This window comes from Puma concolor, chromosome E3 (assembly GCF_028749965.1).
Source record: "Puma concolor isolate L17-30 chromosome E3, mPumCon1.1.hap2, whole genome shotgun sequence".
Taxonomy (NCBI): Eukaryota; Metazoa; Chordata; class Mammalia; order Carnivora; family Felidae; genus Puma; species Puma concolor.
The window spans coordinates 22,995,401-23,008,758 of record NC_141682.1 but is presented as its reverse complement, the minus strand read 5'-3'; the positions used below and the strand labels follow the sequence as shown (position 1 = coordinate 23,008,758).

At 50.3% G+C, this 13,358-nt stretch overlaps 1 protein-coding gene across 13 annotated transcripts in view; it reads left to right on the top strand.

Moving 5' to 3' along the window:
* The window catches only part of TNRC6A (trinucleotide repeat containing adaptor 6A), a 201,274-nt gene that overhangs the window by 185,628 nt on the left and 2,288 nt on the right, over positions 1-13,358 (top strand). For 12 of the 13 annotated variants that reach the window (XM_086692683.1, XM_086692680.1, XM_086692682.1 and 9 more), the window contains 6 exons: positions 5,551-5,709; positions 6,552-6,692; positions 8,125-8,232; positions 9,552-9,773; positions 12,135-12,205; positions 12,934-13,073. In XM_086692683.1, the coding sequence (XP_086548809.1) occupies positions 5,551-5,709; positions 6,552-6,692; positions 8,125-8,232; positions 9,552-9,773; positions 12,135-12,205; positions 12,934-13,073 (841 nt within the window). Of the gene's footprint in view, positions 1-5,550; positions 5,710-6,551; positions 6,693-8,124; positions 8,233-9,551; positions 9,774-12,134; positions 12,206-12,628; positions 12,758-12,933; positions 13,074-13,358 lie in introns of those variants that run through there. The other variant, XR_015245648.1, reaches the window with a different exon arrangement.

The following is a 13,358-nucleotide window of genomic DNA, read 5'->3' as shown; positions in this document are numbered from 1 at the left end:
GTTTGATTCTTTCTTTGTCGTTGTATTTTTTCCTCCTTTGTAAAAATGGTTTCGGAAATACTTCTTGACCCGGTTGTGGTTTTGGTCTTCAGCTCCAGAAGGAAAGACGGTTTGATATCTGTATGTGAGAGCCTGCTAAATGTCGAGTCTTAGAGCGTTGGCTTTTTCAAAAAGCTTTGCAGTCTGTGTAAAGAAGTGCTTTTTCTTACACTACTACCCTCCAGTTCCTCACACTCTGACGTTCTCCCCTCCCGGGGCTGCTCCTTCCTGATCGGTGGCTCCTGCTGGCCTCTCTCCCAGCGGAGACTCGGAATCTTATTTGTTGGCTTTGTTTTCCCCTTTCCTTATATTAAGAAGAGGGAGAGGAATGTTAATCATCCTATTCCCATTATTGATAGTTCACTGTGGTTTCCCTTTCTCACTTACAAAAAAATTCACACCTGGCTGTCGGTGTTCAGCTAGGTGCCAGCCCACGTGTTATGTTTTGTTAGACCCTCACGACTTTGAAATCATCTTTTTCAACATCCGTGTAAACAGTCAGAAAACTTCACGCACAAATTCAGACTTGTGGCGTCTCTTAGAAACAAGCAGCCCTGGCGGCACGGAGCTCCGGAGCAGTGCACACCCGGAGCGGGGTAGCTGCCTGCTGGTGCGCTCGCTGCCCCGCCCCGTGGTCCCCACTGCCCCCACCCCTGCCCAGCCCCGGGTGGCAGCATTTGCCATTTGCGTTTGCACGTACTTGGGAGTGCGGGGCTTGTTCCGTTTCTCTTCTCCCTCCCCTCACGCCTGTGCCCTCCCTTCCACTGGGGGAAAGAGATTTTCCTACGGTCCCTAACCAGAGAGATCTCGCTCTCTAGTCATGCTCCCACTTGGGGAAGGACCATGGGAGTTTGCCTGTAGCCAACCTCCCTCGCTTCTTCATCAACCCTGAGTTCATGTTGGCATTTGTGCTTCCGTGTTGTAGAAGAGAGGGGCTGTTGTCCCCTAGCAGTGGAACGGGGTAGAGATCATCTTTAAGGGGGAGGGATGTGATGGTAGTGTTCAGGCTCACGTCAAACCCGAGCTGAGGCTGGGGAAGGGAGCCGCCTGTGGGGAAGGCTTTGGCCAGCATTGACTGCTCACAACACTGTCTGAGATGGGGTCTCTGTTTATCACCATAGAGAGCTAGTAATAAGTTACTTGTGGAGCAGAGAAGAAAGGGCAAACCCAGGAGACCTTCTGTGTCCGAAGTCCCCAAGACCACTTTCAAGGTCACTGGTTTGCCAGAAGAATTGACAGAAGTCAGGAAAGCTGTATGACTCATGGTTATGCTTTATTACAGCAAAAGAATACAGATGGAAGTCAGCAAAGGAAAAAGGTGCATAGGGCAGAGTCCAGGAGAAGTTTCCTGTTGTCCTCTCCCAGTGAAGTTTCACGGACTTCATTCTCCAGCCACAGTGTGTGAAACCACATACAAAGTATTGCCGCCCAGAGAGGCTCACACAAGCCTTGGCATCCAGGGTCTTTATCGGGGGGTCAGTCACATAGGCATTAGCACCTGCGTGGTTGTGTTACGCGGTCTCCAACCCCCGCAGACCTCTCAGAGATCTGATAAAAATACTGTATGACCCAGGCCTCGGGCAGACAGAAGTAGATGTTCACCAGAAGTCACCTTGTTACCAGAAATGATCTGGCTTGGCTGAGGTGCAGGGTATGCAAAGGTACTCTTATCTGCAGGATATGCTGTGGGCTTGGAGGAGCCCAGGAGTGAGGGAGGGCCAGTCTCGTAGCTCTTTGTAATGTGTACTCTGGGCCTACTGTCCTAACTCTTTACTGCACACCTTCCGGAGTAAGAAAAGACAGATTCGTTAAGTGAGGTAGGGTGGAATGGCAAGGACATCTGACCAGGAAGTTGTGCGTGCGTCGCAGAAGGGTTGGACCAGGTTATCTGGGAAGCTTTATGGTCTTAAGATCCTACAACTAGAAGGCAGTTGATAAAATCTTTTCCCCTCATCAGCACCCAGCACGTTGTTCTGTGGTGGGGGTACATATATAGAATATTTATTTCCGTCTTGGGGTTGGGGGCAGTAGCTGAAGGATTCCAGAAGAAGGTTGTGATCTCTTAAGCTGAGATACGAAAGATAACAGGAGTTAACGAAGCAGAGGTGATGAGAGGGGAACCCAGGGCTGATGGGTGGAGGCCTTATAAATGATTGAAGAGTTTGAGTATTCCCCCCTCTGCAATGGAGACCTGTTGGAGACCGTTCAGCTGGGAAGTGGCATGTTTTGTGTTTGGGATTACTCTGGCTGCTTTGTGGAGACCTGGGGAGTGGAGATCAGCTGGGAAACTTCTGTGCCTGATCCAGAGCTTAGCCAAACAGGAGACAGTGTAGTCTGACCCAGTGTAGTCATTACTCAAGAGCTATATGATCATTTCACAGTACATAAGAGCATCAAATTCTTACGTTGTGCACTTGAAACTAACACAGTGTTATACGTCAGCTATATCTCAGAATTTTTTGAAGACGAGATTAAACAAGTTACAAAGACACCCACTGAAACAAAAACGTAAGCCTTCCACATTTTCAGAAAAGAGAAAAACAGGTTCCATATTTTTAGAGTTTTTAAGGAATCTATAAAGAAATCAGGGCTCCTGGGTGGTCAAGTCAGTTAAGCACCTGACGGTTGATGTCGGCTCAGGTCATGATCTCACAATTCGTGATTTTGAGCCCCAAGTCTGGGCTTTGTGCCGACAGCATAGCGCTTGCTTGGGATTTTCTCCTCTCTCTCTCTGCCTGTCCCTGCTCTCATTCTCTCCTCCCTCTCCCTCCCTCTCTCTTTCTATCAAAATAAGTAAACTTAAAAAAAAAAAAAAAAAAAAAAAATCTGTGAAGAAATAAAAGGCATCATATAAAATAATATGAGAAACTAGAACCAAAATATATATAAAATTGATAAGCATAAATGAGCCAAAGTAATTTATCAAAATAAATTCAGATTGAATCATAAAGCAAAATCCAACTCTTTGCATACAAGGGACCCAAAACAAAATAATTCAGAAATCACTGCATTTGGGGGACCTGGGTGGCTCAGCCGGTTGAGCATCCAATTCTTGGTTTCAGCTGAGCTCATGATCCCAGGGTCATGGGATCAAGCCCCGAGTTGGACTGAGATTGGAGCCTGTTTGGGATTCTCTCTCTCCCTCTTCCTTCTGCCCTGCCTTCACTTGCTCAGCAGCATGCGCATTCTATCAAAACTAAATTGTTGCAGTTGTGCAAAACACAAAATTGTAGGAAGCAGAATTGATAGGACTTAGTGATTTAAGATAATGGCCGGGTGGGTGGTGGGGTGAGGGGTGGGGGGGTAGGTTGGGTGGCAGCCAGGAGAGCCTCTCTGCTTTCTAACCTAAGCAGCATCAAATCTGTCCCTCTGATTAACACATTTGTGACATTCGGTCCTCTCCACTGGATTTGTATCTTGAAACTTTATTTGACTAAACTTGGCTTAAAGGTCAGTTTGCTAGTTTGTGAACCTTGGACTGATGATTATCAGAAATGGAAGGTGAAGTGGTCACATGGTAGAAAGAACATCGAACCCCAAATCAAACAGACCTGAATTCTAAGTTACATTTGCCACTCAGTGGCATATCACATTTGGAATTTTTCTTCAGCGTGGGAGTGATAGTTGACATGATGGCAAAATGGCAAAATAGACACCTGGGATTTGAGACCTAGCTCTGCTATTTATTAGCTGTTGGCAAGTAACTCAACCTTTACCTGCTAAATGGGAGTATAATAATACCTCCTATGGGGTTTGGAGGTATTATTATAAGGCAACACCTCAGAAGCACTCAAGCACTAGGACAGGGTGAGACACTAGTGCCCAGGTGGTGTTGGCCTTCCTTACAGTCACCGCTCACACGCCCCGCCTCTAAGACACAGCATTTCGGTGGCATAAATCCAGCTCCGCTTGCTTCAACTACACCTGCCGCCTATACAATCTCACTTCCCATCTTCTGCACCTTCTCCCATGAAGTGATTAATAGAAGGTAATTAGGGGCCCCCGCATAGTTCAGTTAAGTGTCTGGCTTTGGCGCAGGTCATGATCTCACGGTCCGTGGGTTCAAGCTCTGCATCAGGCGCTCTGCTGTCAGCAAAAAATAGACAAGGTATATCTATTAAAAATAGGGGCGCCTGGGTGGCGCAGTCGGTTAAGCGTCCGACTTCAGCCAGGTCACGATCTCGCGGTCCATGAGTTCAAGCCCCGCGTCAGGCTCTGGACTGATGGCTCGGAGCCTGGAGCCTGTTTCCGATTCTGTGTCTCCCTCTCTCTCTGCCCCTCCCCCGTTCATGCTCTGTCTCTGTCCCAAAAATAAATAAAAAACGTTGAAAAAAAATTAAAAAAAAAAAAATAAACAGGGGCACTTGGTGGCTCCGTTGGTTAAGCGTCTGACTTTGGCTCAGGTCATGATCTCACGGTCCGTGAGTTCGAGCCCCACGTCGGGCTCTGCACTGACAGCTCAGAGCCTGGAGCCTCCTTCCAATTCTGTGTCTCCCTCTCTCTCTGCCCCTCCCCGACTCATGCTCTCTCAAAAAAATAAATAAAGATTAAAAAAAATTTTAATAAGGCAAAACAAAGATCAGTGTGGAGAATAAATCATCAGGAAACAAGTGACGATTTCTAAGTGAGCATAAATTGCCCTTTTGTGGGATTTCACACTCAATTTTTTTTTTTTTTAATTTTTTTTTTTCAACGTTTATTTATTTTTGGGACAGAGAGAGACAGAGCATGAACAGGGGAGGGGCAGAGAGAGAGGGAGACACAGAATCGGAAACAGGCTCCAGGCTCTGAGCCATCAGCCCAGAGCCTGACGCGGGGCTCGAACTCACGGACCGCGAGATCGTGACCTGGCTGAAGTCGGACGCTCAACCGACTGCGCCACCCAGGCGCCCCTCACACTCAATTTTGATAACAGGTAGCTTCACTAATGTGGTATAGTCACGAGGGGGTGTGTATAAGTAGAAATATAAACATCCTGAAAAAAAAGGATATTTGTCTTCATTACATGCATAGCAGTCTCGATTCTCGGGTACACCTCTTTGGCACTCACAGTGTTCCCCACCGTCGTTCTTCCTTTTCCACGGTTCTTTTCTTCTCTCCATCACTCCTCATCACCCCTTGCCCATCCTCCCCCCACACACACCTCCTGGACAGAGACTTCACTGTGCTCGTTCTCCATTTAGGCCAAGATACCAGTGTTTTAACGATTTGAAAGTAAGTGTGTACTTGTACCCGGGTCACTTGTTGATGGCTCTGGTCCTTATTATCCTTCCGGAAATAAAATTTGTGATGATAATTTCCAGATCTCAGTACATGAGAGCGTGAAAAGTGACTGAAGTCTGGGCGAGTGCAGAGCCTTGTTTTCGCCTTGCCTTTTCACATGGCCTGCAGAACACAACTTGGAACCCGCAGACCCATGACGAGTTCTCTCTTGCTATTGGAGAAACCGCAAGAAATAAATTCACGCGTATATTTTGCCTCACGTTTACTGCCCTGTGTCTCCCTCTGTAGGTGCTATTTCAAGTGGTTTCAGGCTGGAAGAGTCTCCGTTTGTTCCCTATGACTTTATGAACAGCAGTACTTCTCCAGCCAGTCCTCCAGGTTCAATAGGAGACGGCTGGCCACGTGCCAAATCGCCTAACGGCTCTAGCAGTGTTAATTGGCCACCAGGTAAAGTGCTGCCGGCTTCCTCCGTGAGGGTTTCTTTCTTCCCAGTAAGGTTGCGTTATCTCTAGAGGTTGTAGGTTCTACTGTAACCCAGTCCTGGGCCGCGGGTGGGGGGGACACGGATAGGACGCATGGAAAGCTGAGCCTCAGGTCTTGGGCCAGCGAGCGGGTCTGGCCCGTTACCAGTGCCCCTGTGCTCCAGGCGGCGAGAGCGGAGTCAGTCCCGCAGGCCAGCGTGAAGAATAACGCAAAACCTCCGTTCGTTGTTCCTCTTCGCCGTGTTGGGGGACCAACTTGACCGTGTTTTCTGTGGGCTGAGGAGTCACCAGAAATGTAGTTACGGCCGCCTTTTCTGTTGCGTTGCTATGGCTTGTGATTTAATAAAGCGCTTTAAAATGTTAGTGTTTAAAAATATGCAAGCGCAGGGGCCCCTGGGTGGCTCAGTCGGTTAAGCGTCCGACTTCAGCCAGGTCACGATCTCGCGGTCCGTGAGTTCGAGCCCCGCGTCGGGCTCTGGGCTGATGGCTCAGAGCCTGGAGCCTGTTTCCGATTCTGTGTCTCCCTCTCTCTCTGCCCCTCCCCCGTTCATGCTCTGTCTCTCTCTGTCCCAAAAATAAATAAACGTTGAAAAAAAAAAATTTAAAATAAAAATATGCAAGCGCAGAGAAATTATTTCACTAGCAAAAATGTGCAAATTATTCATAAGTAGCAGCTTATGTTACACTAATTATGGTAACTGAATCAGGAGAATTGCGTGGGCTTTAGGAATAAAAGTTTTGGATATTTAATAACGGATTTTTAAGTGACAAATAAGCCTGAACTAATTTTAAGTATTTCCTTCCCAGAATTTCGCCCTGGTGAACCATGGAAAGGTTATCCAAACATCGACCCTGAAACTGACCCTTACGTCACTCCTGGCAGTGTCATAAACAATCTTTCAATTAATACTGTGCGGGAAGTTGACCACCTCAGGGACAGGAACAGTGGTACGTAGGCGGCACAAGTCAGAATTTCTGAATGATGCTGGATGATATGGTTTAAGAATGGTTCAAAGCAGATGTGAAACTTACAGCACAGCACCCGACATCCAAGGGAATAGTGAACATAAAAAGAGAATTCGCCATTTTCCCAGAGGTGACTCTTTGCCACTTTAGAAACGATGGAGACTTATTAGCACCTGATATGGTAAACAAACATATTCACTGCATCAGTTAACACAAAGCTCCAGCGAACGTTTGCTCTCCAGTAATTGTAGTAACAATTAAAAGGTGTTTATCTGCTTTATATGTGGCTTCAGTGTTGACATGGTTAAGCAACGGGTTCTTCTTTTTGTAAAAGATTTTCTGTCGTTAATTGTTTATGCACTCTGGGTGTTAAAGGACTTCGTGGGAAGAAGCAGTTGAGCTTTCCTTGTTTTTCCGAAAGTGAAAATTAAGGCCAAGTTAAGGGTCCCACTCAGACACACGTTTCAGTGGGGTATCAGAAGAAATCGTCCCGCCACCTACCATAGGGTTATTCTTCAGCCCAGTTGCAGGGTTCTGTGCACACTCCCGGACAAGGATGAATGAGATGGAAGCATTTTCCGTTTCTGAAACCTGTATCCTCCTATTCCGCTAGCCAGCTTATAATAAAATGTAAAGCAGTCAGCATTTTACAGTAAATGCATCATTCGTGAACAGGTGTTGGCCATACCACAGTGGTAAGGACGGCATCCTCCTCGTTGTAAAATGGCTGAATTTAGGCCGCTGTGTAGAAGTAGTGGATGTACCCACTGCTCTCCCAGAGGAAAGCGGGACAGAGCCAAGCATAGGGCCTCACAGCTTCTTAACGGAAGCATCTGGTGGCTTGCAGAAACGGGCTTCTTTTTGTACAAGATAGCCAGAAGAGGAGTTTGGATTCGATGTTAGAAGAAGCACACCATTGAAGGTTTTGAGCCCCAGACTTGCGGTCGCAGGTGGGTGGGCGGGCTGGCTGCGGCGAGCAGGGGGGACTGGAGTGGGAAGCCAGGACAGAGCGGTCACGGTCCAGCCCAGAGTAGCTAGTGGTGCTGGGCAGGGGGCGTGTACCAAGAAGTCCCTGGAGCTGAGACGGGGCTTGGGGGCGGGAGGATCGAGCCCTCCTGGAGCCGGGACTAGGACTAGGAGGCCCGCTGTCCCCGAGCGTGTCACGGATAGTGACACGGACAGTGCTGAGAATCAGGCGGAGGAGGGGAGCCACGTCCCCGAGCCGCAGCAGGATGATGAGCAGACAGGAAGGTGCGGTCGTGGGCACAGGCAGCGGCCCCGGACCCCGGCGTCCGCTTTCCTTTCTTGGGCCGTGCTGTCGCGTTGCAGCCTCACCAGGTGCTTCTGCTGCTTCTCAGGCACCACGTACGTCCCTTGATCTGGGGATGACTAATTGGGCTCTTCCCCCACGTAGGGTCATCCTCATCCTTGAACACCACGCTGCCTTCAACTAGTGCCTGGTCATCCATTCGTGCCTCCAACTACAACGTTCCCCTCAGCAGTACAGCACAAAGCACTTCAGGTGGGCTCGTCCGGGCTTGCCGAGGCCCCGTCAGAGCGGGTGGGGGGGGGCCCCTCTCCTTTTTGTCTAAAGGCTTTTCAGGGAGGGAGGAGAGTATATTTCTGAGCCTGGGAAAGCACTTGTAACCCCATTGATCCCTTTTTCAAATGGACCGTACCCAGCAGTCTTTTCCGAAAACAGCCTGCTGTCACTCCTGTCTGAGAGCCAGCTTAGTTAGTGCGCTTTCTCTCAAAGCGCTTCTCCAATGAAGAAGCTTTTATTTTTGTAATTTCTAATCCTTCACAGACTGATAATTTTATTAAGTGTAGTAAACCTGAACTTGGAGTTGCTGGAAAAGTGCAAGTTGTGGCAATGTCACGTTGCTGTCAGTTTACAGACACTCACTCTGAATTTCTGTACTCGGCTGTCACACACCAGTAGGAAACTGTTGTGACCAGTCTTCTGACCACACTCAAAGTCACGCTGACTTACAGGACGTGCACGTTATGAATCAAGTAGAAAAATGGTGGACAGTGACAGAAGTTATAAAATTCTCCATCCTCTTGCACCCCCGCCCCCCCCCCCATGGTTTTTTAGCATTATTTTGAAATAGTTTACCGTGTGCCTGATCCCGCACACCCCGATTGCCACGAGGCTGCATGCTTCAGGAAGTGAGCTTGCTGGCTTTTTTTTCCCCCTTTCTTTTTTAAGCCACACAGGCCTAGGTTTGAATCCTGGCTGTGTGCGGGACCCATAGGCAAGTTGCTTAACCTCTGTGCTCCTCGGTAGGATGTGTGTCAGGACTAGAGAGAGAGCACACACCAAGTGCCCAGCAGCTGGGCACTTAGCGCACACAGGCCCCCAGTGAACGTCTGCGGTGGAGACCCCCTGAGGAGACCGCCTGACTACTATTGTGGTCCTTTTTCCTGTGTGTAAACCAGAGAGTTCTAAAATCTATGTAATGATCCATGTGGCGGTCTCGAGTGGCTCAGTTATGGTCATGAAGGGAATGTGCTCCCAGTTGCTATTTTAGTGTAATTCAGAGTGTTTTTAGCTTTGTTTCAGTTTCGATTACAGTAATGTACACTGGGCTAAGAATTTCACAAGTCTTGAAATTATTAAGAATATTAGATGAATGATCTGAATTGTTTTGAGTCAAGGGAGCAGTTTCATTTTGGTTTTTGTGGTTTTTGGGCTGTTTAGTTTGATTTGGGGATTTTTGACAGTCTTTTGATTGGTTTGCTTTTCGTGGGAGAATGGGTGCTATCATTATTTAAATTTTCTCTTTTCTAAAAGTATTATCTTCCCCCCTCTCTGCTGTGTTTTCTCCCTGTGAGTAGCCAGAAATAGTGATTCCAAATTGACATGGTCTCCTGGTTCAGTTACAAACACCTCTCTGGCTCATGAGCTGTGGAAGGTCCCTTTACCACCTAAAAACATCACTGCTCCGTCCCGCCCACCTCCGGGACTGACTGGTCAGAAGCCACCCTTGTCTACGTGGGATAACTCTCCCCTTCGTGTAGGTGGAGGATGGGGAAATTCTGACGCCAGGTATACCCCAGGTAAGATGGAGGAGATGTGCAGGGTGGTCTCGTGTGCTTTATTTGCTGAACAAGAACCGGCACGAACAGTTGAGTTTAACAGAGACCGAAGTAGCATATATTGCGTTACCCTCTGTGGAGCAGGATTAGACCTTAAATAAACACACGGTTCTCCGTCATCGCCATCTTCCGCAACTTCCATGTCTTTGTCACTCTTAAATTTTACTTTGTGTCTGGTTTACTTAGGAACACTTATACCCAAACACACACAACAGTCAGTGGCACGGTTCACGAAACGGGCATCACCTCTCTTTGAGAGGTTCCTCAGGAACGCATCTGAAACCGTACGACAGCTTCCGGGTCGCAGCAGCCCGCAGAGGATCGCCGTGTCACAAAGACACGTAGAGGCTGGGCAAGATGGAAGCAGCCCGCCTGGCTTTGCAAACTGGGCCCTGTTCAGGGAAGCCTGGCCTGTGATCCAGATGATGCTGACCTGTGCTGTTTCAGCAGGGGCACACGAGGGTGAAAGGCGGTGCTGACTTAACCCCGTGGGGCCAGCAGGCACAGGGCAGCCTGTCCCAGGACACCGCCACACACGCCTCCCCTCCTCCCTTCCCCTAGCACGGGATTTGGACGGGCGTTGTGTCCCCGCCCTGACACACACACTCACACAGCCACAGATTTAATTCAGAGCTGTGTACCGATTCTACCAGTAAATACAGTTCCAGTCTTCATCCTCCCCCAGGCCCGGAACTGTAGCAGCCTTCCCATCTCTAGGCTGAAAAGTAGTAAAACCTCCCAGTGATTTCTGATCTTTACACCCGTGACTGGCTGAAAGAAAGCTTGGCAGTGTTTCACTTGGGGGGATTTTGGGGGGGGGGGGGGAGTTTTAATTACATGAAAAGAACACTTGAATGTGTTCCAAGCTGCTAAATGCCGATGAATGTCATTGGTGTCGGGTGTGTGAGTGGATCTTTCAGACCCCAGGCATGGCTGGGCGTGGCCAAGTGGCTGGTGGCAGTACCCAGGGAGGGGAGATGGTGAAAGTGGCCCGGGACCCCCACCCCCACCCCCTTATGAGGGTGGGTGCAGTTGAGGGTGAATAAGCCACGCAGAGCAGAGGGAATAGCATGTGCCCGGGGCGCAAGTGCTCCTGGGCGGAGTCACTAGAGATGCAGGGGGAGAAAGGAGCAGGCAGGAGTCCTGTCCCGCGGCATCTTCCCGAGCCATACTGGAGACTCTGTGAGGCACCCTGGATCCCCGTAGGGATGACTTGAGCATGTCTTAGTTCTGGGAGCGGGTGCCCTGGGGCTGAGCCGGAAGGCCAGGCTCGGGGTTCCTGGCCCCCCCAGGCAGAAGCGGGAACGTCTGGGCCATTGCAAGCTTTCTCTTTGTAACTGAAGTGCAGCTGACACACAGCCCTGCAGTGGCTTCTGGTGCAGGACGTATGATGCAGCAATCCTGCACGTCACTGCTCGCCACCGGTGTGGCGACCGTCTGTCCCCATACGCTGTTCCGGTGCCGCTGACCGTGTCCCCGATGCTGTGCCTTTTCCTTCCTGTGCCTTATTCATTGCACAGCTGGAAGCCTATGCCTACCCCCCCACCCCCCCCCCCCCCGCCCGCCAAGTTGCCCACCTCCGCCCCTTGCCATGGCAGCCAGCGGTTTGTTCTCTGTACATATAGGTCTGGTTCTGCCTTGTGTGTTCGTTTGTTTGTTCTTTAAATTCTGCATATGGGCGAAATCATACGTGTTTGTCTTTCTCTGTCCGATGTATTTCGCTAAGCATCGTACTCTCTAGCTCCATCTGTGTTGTTGCCATCCATACGAGGCAGCATCTCTTCCTTTTTTGTGGCTAAGTAATATTCCGTTGTGTGTATAACCACCTCTTCCTTATCTTCCTTATCCATCATCTGTCGATGGATACCGATTGCAAGCTTTTAAGTCCCCTTAGAACTTCACGCTCTGTACGACAGGCATGCAGAGTCATGGAAGGATACCCGAGGTCGTCCCAAACTGAGGCCTTTCCCAGAGAGCACCCTTTTGAGGTAGTTTTAGCTTTACAGTTGAAAAGGTCGCAAAGGGATCTCGCCTGTTGTACCTCACCCGCCTGCCAAGTGATGAGCTGGGGGCTGAGCTCACTCTCCCCAGAGGCAGAGCCACGTGTCCCAGGAAGTCAGGCCCAGTCAGAGCTGGGGTGAGCTGGCATTCTGAGCCTGGGGGAAGAGCGCCCCGTGTACGAGTGCAGGTAAGAGGGAAGTGATGCGCGCCACGGGCCCAGGTGATGCTCCTGAATAGCTGTCATTTGACTGGGAAGTGTGTGTCCTAAAAGACATTCAGGCCACAGCCTTGGAAAACTGACTCGCCCTTTTTTGTCCTTAGGTTCCAGCTGGGGTGAGAGCAGCTCAGGGAGAATAACAAATTGGCTTGTTCTAAAGAACCTTACACCTCAGGTAAGAGTTCCAGGCATCCTGGCTGCTGGGCACACGCCAGCCGGCACAGGAGCAAAGGGGTCCAGTCTGCTTTGAGAGGAGGTTCTGCCCAGGCCCGCTAAGTGGGACAAAGCAGATGTCAAGGCCAGGCAGAGGACACAACAGGGCACGATCTTCAGATGCCTCAGGCAGGTTATGGTCCGACCTGGGTTTTTTTTTTTTTTTTTTTTACCCTGTGAAATGTACCCAGGAGCCAACCGAAGTACAGGTTCCTCGGGGTCTGCATTTCATAAGGGCATTTGAAGCAGTTTGGAGCAGGTGGTCCTGGTCCTTCCTGCACTCGAGAAACCCTGGTCCACCCTCTCAGACTAGAACATTTCCTTAGTCCCCGGACCACCCTCCTCTGGAGGCCGGATGTTAAGAGCCCACCCCCTCCTCTCCCAGGGAGCAGTGCCTTGATGAATCCTGTCCTCAGGGCAGGGAAGAGAGAAGACACGAAGCCACAGCAGGGGCATATGGCTAACTAAGGAAGTGGGGATCTGGGGAGTGTCCAGGAGTCTAGAGGCCACAGAGGTACGGCTCTGGGACCAGTGGAGGTGGGGAGGGGGGCACTGTACCCCATCACAGCAGTGAGCCCCAGTGACCAGTGGCAGCAGGAGAGAGAGCAGCGGCGTCCCAGCCGGGGACAGCCTCCCTGGATGGTCCCCGTGGCGCTGGTCTGACGGGCGGCTCCCCACACTGTCTCCTAGATCGATGGCTCAACTCTGCGTACTCTGTGCATGCAGCACGGCCCACTGATAACATTCCACCTGAACCTCCCACATGGAAATGCTCTGGTCCGTTACAGCTCAAAAGAAGAGGTAGTGAAGGCACAGAAGTCTCTGCACATGTAAGTTCCGGCCGGTGCAGGACGCCCGCAAAGCGTCCTCACAATGCAAGAGTTTGGGGTTCTCTGTGCGAGGGCACAGCCGATGACACTGTGCGGCGTCTCCGGGCCCGCGTGCGGGGCCCCGCGGTGAGAGCGCCTCACAGGGCGGCAGCCTCGCCGTGTCTCGGGCTCCCGGGTCAGTACTCGGAGGCGAAACGTCTTCCGCCACAGTGGCCCCCAGACCTCTTCAGTCGCCTGTAGGAGACCGGAGCCTTGGTCTTGGTGGCACAGCCACACTCCCGGGGC